Source organism: Schistosoma haematobium, chromosome 1 (assembly GCF_000699445.3).
Source record: "Schistosoma haematobium chromosome 1, whole genome shotgun sequence".
Lineage (NCBI taxonomy): Eukaryota > Metazoa > Platyhelminthes > Trematoda > Strigeidida > Schistosomatidae > Schistosoma > Schistosoma haematobium.
In genome coordinates, this window is record NC_067196.1 from 88811664 (window position 1) to 88825582 (window position 13919).

Genomic DNA, 13919 nt, shown 5'->3' on the forward strand with positions numbered 1-13919 from the left:
CGTGGATTCAACTGCTAGCCACTATCTATCTTTTCTTATTAAGTAATGTAATATTTTAGTTCATTAATATATATGTTAATTTTATTATACTACTTTAAATTGTATTGGAAATGTTTAATATACATCTTTATTTGTTTATATTTTAGTGTATTTTTGAAGCAACAACTGTAGATGATTTTTGTGAAGAATTAAAAAATTTTGCTAATAATGAATGGAAATTATTAAATCAATTAAGAAATTTCATTTGTACTAACAATATTACTACCAATACAACAACAACAACTAGTACTAGTAGTAGTAGTACTACCACTACTACTTTTACCACAAATAACAATAATAATACAGTAACAACAAAAACAATTAACATTTTTACTACCCCTAATAGTAATGAAAACATTGTAGAATCTGAAAACATTCAATCAAATACAGAATTAAATGAGGTAAGTCCATTAATCTACAATAATGAATAATTCTATTTAACTTCATATTATAAATACTTCTTTATTAATGATGATTTCAGTAATCAGGTTCATATAATCATTTTTTAAACAAGAATTTTACAGTCATATCCTAATGAAGATTAGATTACGAATAACGTCTGAGATCTATCAATGGATTAATATTATCTATACAGAGTTCCTGAGAAGATTATCAATATTATCCGGAACTCATACGACGGACTACAGTGCAAGGTCGTGCATGGAGGACAGCTGACAGATGCATTCCAAGTAAGGACCGGAGTCAGATAAGGCTGTTTACTCTCTCCCTTCCTCTTTCTTCTGGTGGTCGACTGGATTATGAAGACCTCGACATCTGAGAGAGAACACGGAATACAATGGACAGCTCAGAATCAATTAGACGATTTGGACTTCGCAGACGACCTAGCCCTCCTATCACATACACATGAACAAATGCAAATAAAGACAGCCAGTGTAGCAGCAGTCTCTGCATCAGTAGGTCTCAGTATACACAAAAGGAAAACCAAGGTCCTCAAATTCAAAGCGGAGAACAGCAATCCAATCACTCTTGATGACGAAACTCTGGAAGAGGTGGAATCCTTCACATAACTGGGAAGCATCATCGATGAACAAGGAGGTTCAGATGCAGACGTAAAGGTGAGGATTGGCAAAGCAAGGGCCGCATTCCTACAATTGAAGAACATATGGAACTCAAAACAACTGCCAACCAATAGTAAAGTGAGAATCTTCATTAGAACGTCAAGGCAGTTCTACTGTACGGAGCTGAAACTTGGTGAACTACAACAATCACCATCAAGAAGGTGCAAGTATTTATAAATAGCTGTTTACAAAAGATACTCAACATCCATTGGCTGGATGCCATCAGCAACAGCCTTCTGCGGGAGAGAACGAACCAGCTTCCATCTGAAGAGGAACTTAGGAAAAGACGATGGAAATGGATAGGACATACATTTCGCAAATCATCAAACTGCATCACGAGGCAAGCCCTAACTTGGAATCCTGAAGGGAAGCGAAAAAGAGAAAGGCCAAAGAACACATTACATCGGGAAATAGAAGCAGATATGGAAAGGCTGAATAAGAACTGGAAATAGCTGGAAAGGATTGCACGGGACAGGGTTGAATGGAGAATGCTGGTGAGCGGCCTATGCTCCTTCACGAGGAGTAACAGGCGTAAGTAAGTATATATTCTTATGGTATAACTATTTAGTAATTAGATTATGTATATTCCCCTTATTATAAGCTTCGTTTTGACTTATAATGTATTATTGTACGATTTACTGCCCCTAAATCATGCTCAGTTTATTAATTACTGTCTCCCATGTTCCCAGCCACTTTTTGGCGAATTTTATTTCCTATTTTATGGTGCGTTGAGGTCTATTTGGTCGATATGTAAATAATGATTCGCATATTGGAAGCTGGTATTAGTGTTCTGAACTCAACTGGATGGGCTAGGCAAACATAGGACTAATAAGAACGCTAAGCTGCTCATACCGGTCGAACGTCATTGGTTTGGCACAGTGTGAAGATTGTATAAATCGTATTTCGATTGACGGATAAATCACGTGACAATAAGCCGGACATAAATTCGCAACAGTTACCGGATGAATTTAGCCTGCTTTGAACATCTTGGTTACCTGTTCCTATCATCTAGATACTTCAACAAGTAATCTAATTTCATTACATCATTATGGTTATTAATCACATAAACAATTCAGGTGCGTTCGTGAAAAATGTACAACCTTTCTTTGTACAAGTTACATAAGGCCCAATCAAAGATACTGTGGTTGCTGCCAATGTTCATTGAAAAGAATATATACATTATTCAGATATCGATTGATTGGACTGCTAACTACTAACTGCCGATCACTTAATATTTATCGCCAGGATCGATCAAGAAATAAGAAACGAAAACTCGATGAAATACTTTGTGCTGAAAATTCTATGTTGTACTAAAAATATAATGTTGAATAAAGCCACTAATAGTAATAGTAATAATAATAATAATAATAATAATAATAATAATAATAATGGCCGAAGACATCATTTTCGAAATACAGGATTCATATCGCAGAGGTTGAGATTGGTGTTCTGGACTTAATTGGTTGGGCTAGGCGGTAAGCAGAACCGATAAGTACTCTAGACTGATCTCACACTGGTTTATGCATCACTGTTCCAATCGATAATTCACTGCTTTTTAATTAGTGCTATCATTACGTTATACATTATCAGGGCACGCAGGTCACTAGTTATAACAGATATGAAAAATACATCCAAAAAGATATCCTATACCTGAATATACAGATTCTTATTTGTTATTTTGCACTTATCAATAGTTATATGTATTTAATAATTGAATTCATGAGCCGTTGAAAGTTAGACCACCATGAAAAACCTGGGAGCACTGGATAGCCGTTTCGTTCTAGTGCGAATCCACGATCTCGCTCGTGGGTCTCGAACCTAGGATCTTCACTCGCGTTCGCGAACGCTTAACCTTTGACGGTGTCAATGTCTAATTTCAACCATCTTTATAAAAAATAACCAAAATGTGTAACATTTAACCTTGATTCATCAGTAAATTAATGCATTAGTACAATATACTACATTGTAAAATCAAAATATCACAACAAGCAAAGATTACTTATTTACTGAGTTGTATAAGTAATTCCTGTTAACATTATTCTCCTTTGTAATTGAATTTATGTGAATAGGTTTTTTATTGTGTATCAATTGGATGTGATGTCGGTATCTGTTTCCTCAATCATTTCGTTGATGTCGGTTTTCATAGCTTTAACCGATACACTAACATCTCGGATTATCCGTTATCAGTGACTAACTGATCAGCCGACAAATTTTTAGAACGACTTAAATATGTTAAGATCACCTGTTCATTTATAAATGACTGATCACTGGGTAGTAGTAGTAGTTGTTGTTGTTATGTATATCAAGTCATTCTTCGTACGGATAGAGTTCTGTCGATCAAGTTGTAATATGGTCATTAGTCACTAGGTAATTCGACAACGCGTGTACTTCGCTAAGATGTAAATTCACGTCGCGGAAAGCTCAGTTGTATCATCTCTGATTGTGAAGTTGGATAACAAAGGATTGAATCCGTCAGGCGCTATCAATTTCTCTCAAGATTACAAGTACTTCTTTTTTGATGAATACCAAATAGTATTAAGCATAGATCTAGTGTTTTTTTGTCGATTAACTCCAACCAAATCCTCATAATTTATCTATTGTATGTTACTTTGATTGTTACATCTTATCAGTTTTGATAAAAGAAATCGAATAAAACTACGTTTAAATTTCATTCTGCATATGAGTTTTTCATTGATCATTATTCTTCAAAATTAGAATGTACACGAATCAGAGCATAGTTTGATCAGTTTCTGTTGTTATGTTTAAAAACACAATTCCTCATACCTAATTTTGAAGGCTTTAATTATCATTATCATTAGATGCGCAATTATTGCACTTAACTTGCTTGTTTTAAATTTGTTATGAATGAATCACTATGGATACTAACTGGAAGTACTCACATGGTAATTAAAAAGGATCACATATTGCTATGAAACTAAATACTAGAAACTTTAAACACTTTATAGGATGGGAAAAATTTTTATTGTAGAAACTAAACTGGTAACCAAACTTTCATGATTATATGAGGGTAGTGACAATTTTAAATTTTGAATTTATTTTGTATTGTTTGTTTGAATTTTTTCAATTGATGATTATAATTGCAATTGATCCATCTTTTATTGGCATACGTTCATCCTGTGCGGATCGTTTTCATATTACCTTACGTCACAAGCATTGTGAGCGAAGATGGATGGTGGCTAGCAGTTAAATTCAGGACGTGCGTTTCTTTCTATTTCAAAACTCGTCAGCTGGATGAACCGCGATGAACATCAACTCTGAGATGTAGGTCTGTCCAACTGACGAGTCCTAAACAGGACGAGATGCGTGTCCTGGATTCTACTGCTAACCATCATCTACCTTCACTTGTAATTTTAAATTATGTGTTGAATAATCACTATTTGAATATATACTTCAAGAAATTAGTACCGAAGTTTTTTGTGGCGAATAAAGCCATGATTATTAATTTCATACTTTGCATTTTAGATTTTCCCAAAAGATGAGTATAGATTTCAAATGAAATCAGAGACTAGACAGCCGACAATTAAAGAGTCCGTAGATAATGAAATAGCATCAACGGATGAACTGAAAGCCAATGTTATTGATTCAGTCACTGTGCTACATGAGCAAGGAAAGTAAGTTTACTGTTATTATCAAATATTGTATAGCATCTTATTTGAGATAAATATAATTGAAATTTTAATTATAATAACAATGCGTGTATCTAGAAAGTAATAATATACTATATGCAACAAGTGATATATATATGAACCATCCGTTTTTTGGATTTTATTGAAGTCACGAACCGATCTATGTTAGACCACCATCGAAAACCTGGAATCACTGGACGGCCGTATCGTCCTAATGTGGGTCTGCTCAGCGATTCCCATCTACCACACTTTATACAGGACTCGAACCTAGGACGAACGCGTAAACTTTAGATCATTGAGTCTGCATCAAACCGTGTTGACATCTAACTTCAATCAATTTACGACACTGTGTGACTATCTTGTATTGTTTTAGTTGGTTAACTGCTTCATACGCTACACAGATTTGCTCCACTGGTTAAGGTTACTTACTGGAACTCCAGGAATTTCCTCTCAAGATTGGTCACTAATGGACACATTATAAATGCCAGTAAGTGGTTACGGAAATTGCCGAATTTCATTGACAGACAGTTTCATAAAAGACGCTAAGTAATTAGAAATAATATTGGTGTTGTGAACCGACCAAATTTGGTTATCCGCTGAAAACTAAAAAGCAGTTTATAGCTGTTTCGAACTATTATGAAACGCCTTTGCAGTACGCATCAAACAGATCGGAGATCATTGGCCCAAACTGTTGTAACGGGTGGATTGCAGATTAGATGCGCAGTGTTTTATTGATCGATTCAGTGACACGTAAACACGTACGGACGACCTAGAGTCTCGATTGGCCCTACTTCGCTGTCTAACCCAGCCAGTTGAGTCCAGAACACAAGTCACAGCCTCTGAAATATGAATCATTATATTTCAAACATACTCTGTTTATATACCAACCAAACAGACCACATCGTACCATAAAACAAGAAAACAACATCTGTACAATATTTAACGAGTGAAATAAATAATGGCCAATAGGGAATGTCCATTTAAAGTCCAAGGACATCATTAGACTTAACATGATAATGATTGATACATTCCTCTGCATCCCTAACAAAAACAATAATTACTTACTTACGCCTGTTACTTCCAATGGGCGATAGGCATCCAACAAACATTCTCCAACCCACTCTGTCCTGAGTCTTCATTTCTAGTTCTATCCAATTATTATTCAGTCTTCTCATGTCTGTCTCCACTTATCGGCATAACATGTTCTTTATTTTTCATCTTCTCCTTTGACATTGAGGATTCCATGTGAGGGCTTGTCTTGTGACGCAGTTGGGTGCTTTCCTCAATGTGTGTCCTATCCACTTCCAGCGCTTCTTCCTCATTTCTTCCTCCACTGGAATCTAGTTTCTTCTCTCCAATAGTAGGTTGTTGCTGATAGTGTCTGGTCAACGGATCCGAAGTATTTTGCATAGACAATTGTTAATAAACACCTGTATCTTCTGGATGATGGCTTTTGTAGTTCTCCAAGTTTACGCCTGATACATTAGAACTGTCTTGACATTTGTATTGAAAATTCTGAGTTTGATATTGGTTTAGAGACAGTTGTTTTGAGTTCCAGATAATCTTCAGTTGTCGATATGTTGCTCTTACGTTGTCGATTCGTGCCTTCACATCTGCATGAGATCCACTGTGCTCGTCAACGATGCTACCCCGATATGGGAAGGTTTTTACATCTTCCAAAACAATATCTATCCAATAATTCATACAGTAAAAACTATGAAATTAGGAAATACAAGGAAGTCTTTGGCACTAATACATAATAAACATCTTGCTTAGTGTTGACTGTGGTTAGAGACGTAAGTCATTAAATGTTAACTTAATAATTTGAATGACAAACACATACTAAAAGACCCTGAGGTGTCCTTGCTTTGAATCCTGGTGAATAAATGAGTGCCCATTGCTGAGTACTTCAACTTTAAGATAAACCAGCTGTAGAGATTTCTGCTTCCTAATAATACTCCAACTGACATTAGTCTGTGATAACTACGATCTACAAACATAAACATTATAAATTTATTCTAAATACTATTCACGATTGATGTATGGGCGAGAATGATAATGATTGGTTATCTGCTTAGTCAAACATGCAGATAGTCTGACAGGTGTCAGATGAGTTTTATTTTCCCTTATCCTTATTATTATTATTATTGATTGTTCATTGTTGTTGGATTGTGTCGAGTTTTGGTGTGGAAATATATTTACTTTCTAGTCAAGCTAATCACGTGTTCATGATCTGAGTTGTGTTGAAGTCCTGTAGAATCAACATTAGGAAGGAAATCTACTGTAGATATTCGTCTAAGGTAAATTAACGTCCCATACGTATAAACGTGGAAACCCAACTACTATAACCGAACGTTCTAACAACGATACAATGATTATCAAGTTCGATATTAATTTATTATTATTATTATTATTATTATTATTATTATTATTATTATTAATTTTTGTCCATCTAACTTTCAGTTTTCCATAGTTTCCCATATGTATAGATGAAAACTGCGTGTACACATAATAAGTATTACACAAAATGTCACTTTCTTTCATGTCAGTTTATTAGACTTACGAAAATTTGATAAATTTCATTATATTACCAATGTGTATCCTTTTTATTTTTATTTTTACATGTTTGTAACTATGCGCTTTTGTGTTCGATCTTGTGTGTGTGTGTGCGTGTGCGTGTGTGTGTATATATATATATGTGGTTGTTAGTTTTGAAAAAATAAATAAATAAAAATTCCACCTTTCACATGAACTGATTTATATGCATAGATTTATGCGTATATATATATATATATATTATTGATCTATCCTGAAAATAGATTCTTTATAATTTATTATACTATAGTGAAATTTCTAAAACAACAACAACAACACAAAAAACACAATGATAATGTTATCATGAATTCAGTTTAATTTGATTTTAAGATGATGGTTGAAGGTACTCAACAGGAAACCGTGAATTTATGTTCCGTGCTATTTGTCACTCGTCAGTAAGGTGTATCTGTAATCTTGAAAGAATTGGTGTTTTTTGATGATTTCAATTCCGTGTCACCCAGTTTCATAGTCAGAGATGTTACTACTGAGCTATACGGATCGTGATTAACCTCCTGTAGGACTGAGATGTATTCACAGTTGATTGATCAATGGTTGGTAATCAATGTCATGTTTTTCAGGTCCTTCTTATTGACTAGCTCCAACCATCATCATAACTCAACATAGTGTACGCAACGTCGAATCAATTAAACTAGTGGCCACATTGCAACTTGGTCAATAGGATTCGTTATGCACTAAGAAAGACCCGACATACATGACATTGGTCGCTACTCAATGACCAATCAATTGTGATTAATTTGATTTTAGTTATCTTAGATTAATATGCACAAAATGAGATGAGTTGTTTAATCTTAAAATACCTGTCTTTCATAGCAGTTTTATACTCTTCTATATATATTTAACTGATATAAAACATTTTAGTGACGTATATAAGGTCTTACGTCTACAAATGTTAAGATGTGTGGTGGTACACTCCGTGTTCAACGAGTAGTAGAATGAAGCTATCAACTAGGATTTAAGTTTATATATATATATATATATATATATAGTATCACGTAATTTCCATCACTTCAAACAATCATTCCTTGTCTCATTTCAAATGATATAATTTATTCAAATTAAAAATGATGCAATATTTTTCTAACTACTTACATCTATACTGGACCCTGAAATCACTGAACGACCGTTTCGTCCTATTGTGGTACTCCTCAGCAGTGCTCATCCACGATCTCAGCTCTCGAAATTCAAACACGGAACCTATCGCTCTCACGCTTTCGCGCTTAACTTCTAACATCAATTGAACCATACTATTTTGACTACAAATTTTAAGCCTGGACGGTGTTTCACTCTCCTATTAAACAGGATTGAGCTATACTGTATTGAGTTATCACATGAAAGTCTGAATGATGTTTAATTCTCCTAAAAATCAAATGTCAAAAAATACCCTAGCTCACAAGAATATATTATATAACATCTTCTTCCTGTTATTGTTGTTCTTTTTTTCTTCTTTCAACTCAGGAAATTTAGAGAATTTATCTCCGTACGAAAAACTAGAAACTCAGGTATGTGGTAGTTTTCTAATTAAAAAAAAATTTTTTTTTTCAATTTTTTTTATTGATTTAATGTGAGGGGGAAAAATTTTTTTTTAATGAATTTGATCATTTAAAAAAAAAAAAAAAGAAAAAACAAACAACAACGTTTTATAGAGATGTAAATGTATTCTCTTTCAATTATATTTTAAAAGTTGGTAAAATGTTATTGTTTAATGATAGAGTTGAATTAATTTACATTCAAATTAGATTAGATGGGTTAGTGTGTTATTGGTTTGTTTGTTTGTTTTTTTTGTTGTTGTTGAAAGTGAGTTAGTTTTCTATGCATCAATCAAATCATATTTGATGGAGAAGTTTTGGAAGATGTAGAAAGTTTTTAGTCAGTTAGTGATAACGTAGACTTCGTATGTAAGTACATTAATTCGAATTGCTATACTACATTAGCAAACGGATGCAATTGTCTATTCAAATCCCCTAGTGATAGAGGTAGTAAAAATATAAGCAGTAATCTGAAAGATTAGGGTTTGAAGATGTTATTCAAGAAACATAATCCACTGAAATAAATTTGAGAAGAGAAAAAGGAAAGGGACATGAAGAATTGAGATTAGAATTTGGGAGAACACAAAGAGTGGATGCACCTGAGACATTGTAAACGATTTTGAGCCATGTCATTCAAGGTCTCTTACCGTCGATTGCTATCATCTTGCGGATCCCAACCACATAGTCTATACCCACCAACATGGTTCACACAGTCCACTTGTCAGAGACTTCATGAATTTGTGCCATGTATTGGTATGGTCGCCCCCTTTGATTTCTCCCAAACTACTCCTATCCCACTGAACATCGCACGTCGGGGCAGTCGTTGGTTGGGCATACGTAACACATGTTCCAGCCATCTCAACTGATGACATTTCACTCCCTCATTAATTGATTTTCCATCCTTACCCAGTACCCATTTCCTATAAAGCTGTAGAAAGCTTTATATTTCTGGGAAGAATCATTGATTAACACGATGAATCTGATACAGATACGAAGGCACGGATCGACAATTCAAGAACAGCATATCTACAATTAAAGAATATCTGGAACTAAAAGCAACGGTCTGTAAACCAACACCAAACTCAGAATTCCCAATGCGAATGTCAAGTCAATTTTACTGTATGAGGCGGAAACCGGGAGAACTACGAAAGCCATCATCCAGAAGATACAGGTGTTTAATAACAGATGTCTATGCTTGCTTGATCATCTGGGCTACCTGTTCCTGCCATCTAGATATTTCAACAAGTTATCTATTTTTGTTTGTTTTAATATATCATTACGTTTATTAATCGGATAACCTATTCTGCCGCGTTTCTCAAAAGTGTACAACCTTTCTTTATCAAAGTTACAAAAAACTCAATAAGAGACATTGTGGTTGCTGGCAATGTACAACGAAAAGAATGTACATTATTCAGATGTTCAATTAGTGAACTGCTAACATCTAACTGGCGATCACTCAATATTTATCGCCAGGACCGACCAAGAAGAAAGAAACGGAAACTTGTTGAAATACTTTGTGCTGAGAATTCTAATATTGTACCAAAAATATAATATTGAATAAAGCTGATAATAATAACAATAAAAATCATAATAATAAACTCCGGATCCGTTGGCCAAATAGCATCGCAAACAACCTACTATGGGAAAGAACAAACCAGATCCCATTGGAGGAAGAAATCAGAAAGATGCGCTAGAAGTGAATGGGACACACGTTGAGGAAAGCACTGAACCTCTTCACAAGGCAAGCCCTCAATTGGAATCCTCGAAGCGAAAGGGGAAGATGAAGAATAAAGAACATATTATGCCGATAAATGGAGACAGACATGAGAAGACTGAATAACAATTGGATATAATTAGATAGGAAGGTGCAGGACAGAGTATTTTAGAGAATGCCTATTCTCCATTGGGGGTTACAAGCTTAAGTAGGTAAGTATGTAAGTAGTATAAACTGAGAATTATGATACTGGAAATAGTACGTTATTGAAGTAGAATGTACTCTATTTCTAGGTGAACCATTTCAGACAGAACAACCACCTGAATAAGTTATATTTAGTCAAAAGTCACGATCTTCTTCAAATTACTTTTACTTTCTTTTTTAATATCCATTTCTGAGGTGATATTTCTAGGGTCCAACAAAGTGATGAAATGAGTTGGCAGGGTATATAGTTGCGATTTTCAAATTAAAGTATTCAATATGTTAACATCAACAAACAGCTATTTTGTATTTGATTAAAACTTAGTAAACCCTAATGATTACACCTATACTCTTCAAACATCACTTAAAGCACTATCTCATTGATCTAGATAAATATTTTATTCACCTTATTTGATTTCTAATTTTAAAGATCTAGTTATGATGCCCATTATTTTGTTAAATAGAAGATGTGGAATATATTCATTATATGTCAACATTGACATTTCAATGAATCTACGAAATAGTTTTTTCTGAGGTGATAGCGAATATTTGTAGCTCAGGTGGATGATTTTGATGGAGTTTTGTTCTCTGAGCTGAATAGTTTGGTCATAGAGCTTTCATCATTCATCTGAACGACATCATCAGTACAAACTTAAGATAGAAATGAAATGTTCGAATTTCTTCATATACGGTTCACAGCTTGTTCTGTATACCTCAATGTTGATTGGTTCTTGTTGAACTTAAACCTATCATTGTTTACTTCTTTGTTTTGATTTTTCTTTCTCAGTCACTGAACTCAAACCTCGAGTCATAATTCATTCACATTGTTTTAGATAATAATATACCGAATTGAAAATCATCTAATTTTGTAAGTATGAACAATCCTTTGGAAATGATCTAAATAGTAAATATAACTAAGTGATGATAAATAACATAACTAAAATTATTTGATTCAACACTTTTAATGATTGAATGTAAAAAAAGAAACAGATCAACTGATTATCCAAAATTAAATATGATTAACAATCAATTTCTAACATAAAACAGTAGTATATTGCTGTAATCATTTACTAAACCATTCGAATAACAGATCTATCTCTTACTTACTTACTTACTTACTAACTTACGCCTGTCACCCCTCGTGAACGAGCATAGGCCGCTCACCAGCATTCTCCATTCAACCCTGTCCAATGCAATCCCTTGCAGCTCCTTCCAATTGTTATTCATCCTTTTCATATCTGATTCTATTTCTCAACGTAATGTGTTCTTTGGCTTTCCTCTTTTCCTCTTCCCTTCAGGATTCCAAGTTAGAGCTTGCCTCATGATGTAGTTTGATGATTTGCGTAATGTATGTCCTATCCATTTCCATCGTCTTTTGCTAATTTCTTCTTCAGCTATCTGTAGATTTCAGAAAACAAGAATGATTCAATGTTGAATGAAATAATCTTTCGAAAAAATATTCAATCTACTGTCTATGTATTGATACTGACTGATAAGTAAGACTATAATATATGGACATTTTTTGAACAACGCTAGAATGATCTTGAAAACGTCCACCTACTTACCACGATTAAATGAGGGTTAACGGTTAATATGAGGAACTGGGATTAGGATTTACAGCTGAATGTTAAGATTAAGAATTAGATCACGAACTGACATAAACTATAATGCCAAAACGCCATTAAGCCAAATGAACGAATTAATTTCGAGTCTAAATTGAAAACGTGCTATCTTAAACCAGATTGGTTCATTTATAAATTATAGTTTCACTCATTTCCAAAAAAACTATATAATCAGAGATGGGTTTTTGGGGATATTTTAGTGATTTAATACTTGAATTCGTGAGTTAATTGAAGTTAGACCACCATGGAAAACCTAAAAGAACTGGACGACCGTCTCGTTCTAGTTTGAAACTCTTCAGCTGTATGCATTGACGATCCCGTCTCGCGAGACTCGAACCTAGGACCGATCAGTCTCGCGCGCTAATGCTTAACCTCCAGACCACTGAGCCAACATCCAATAGTGTTAATATCTAATTTTAACCAATCCACAAAGTTGGGTTCAAATCTCATGAGGCAGAATCATGGATGCGCACAGTTGAATAGTCTTATACACTGAACGGAATCGCCATCTAGCTTCAATTGACTCATGAATTCATCTATTAAATTAATAAGTATATGTTTGGATTTTTCAACAACATAAAAAGCAAACTGATTTTAACACAATCTATTATGATCCTTTTTACTAAAACTTCCATTGAAATTACTTCAAATGATTGTGGACGGAATAGAAGAAGCTTTCGTTTAACAAGCTTCCGTGTCTAGTAGCAGAGGATCACGAATAACTTCAGGCAGGAACCTAGGTATGTTAACGATAAAAGAGGAAAAAGAAATTGGTAAATCATAGTATGATACTATCCTTAGTGTTTAAGAATAGATCAAGTTGCCTCTTAAAGGACTCCTTGGAAGTCGCTTGAACTAGCTCGGCCGGAAGCGATTTCTAGCATTTGATAACTCTTAAGGAGTAGACATTGTGTCTACAGTCCGTTCTGCTATGTTGTATCTTAGTTGATTATTCTATAAAAAAGAAGAATGATATAGCAACAACCATTTACCTATTTCAACATGTGCACAACATGCAATGATATACATTCATGTCATAAATAACAAATACTTTTTTTTAAAACATGGCTGAATTTATTAAAGTAAATTAAAAGTTTTCAAATTCATCATCATTCTGTTGTTCATTTTTACACCAAAAAGTTTTTGTTTTTGTATATTTTTTAAGAAAGAAAAAAGGTTTTTGTTCTAAGGTTTAAGTAATAAACAAAATCACATTTTAACTATTAAAATATAAAAAAATTAAAATAATGAAGAAGAAGAAGAAGGAAAAAAATGAGAAAAGAAAAGAACATAAATGAAATTAAACTACCCTATACGCTGACGCCATTGTGATCGATTCTGAGTCACGTCACACACAGTCTCCAACTATTGGTTACGATAGTCATGTGGACACCAACCAAGTAGTCTGCATCTATCTACATGGCTCAGACTAGAAGCAAATGGCTTCAATGACTGATGCTACGTATTGGTTTGGC

General features: G+C 34.1%; 1 protein-coding gene across 2 annotated transcripts in view; it reads left to right on the forward strand.

Annotated features, from left to right (window-relative positions):
- Positions 1–13919, forward strand: part of PDE8A (High affinity cAMP-specific and IBMX-insensitive 3',5'-cyclic phosphodiesterase 8A) — a 142109-nt gene that overhangs the window by 95722 nt on the left and 32468 nt on the right. Inside the window, exons 9-11 of one of the 2 annotated variants that reach the window (XM_051209972.1) lie at positions 147–440; positions 4602–4750; positions 8837–8880. In XM_051209972.1, the coding sequence (XP_051075457.1) occupies positions 147–440; positions 4602–4750; positions 8837–8880 (487 nt within the window). Of the gene's footprint in view, positions 1–146; positions 441–4429; positions 8881–13919 lie in introns of those variants that run through there. The other variant, XM_051209973.1, reaches the window with a different exon arrangement.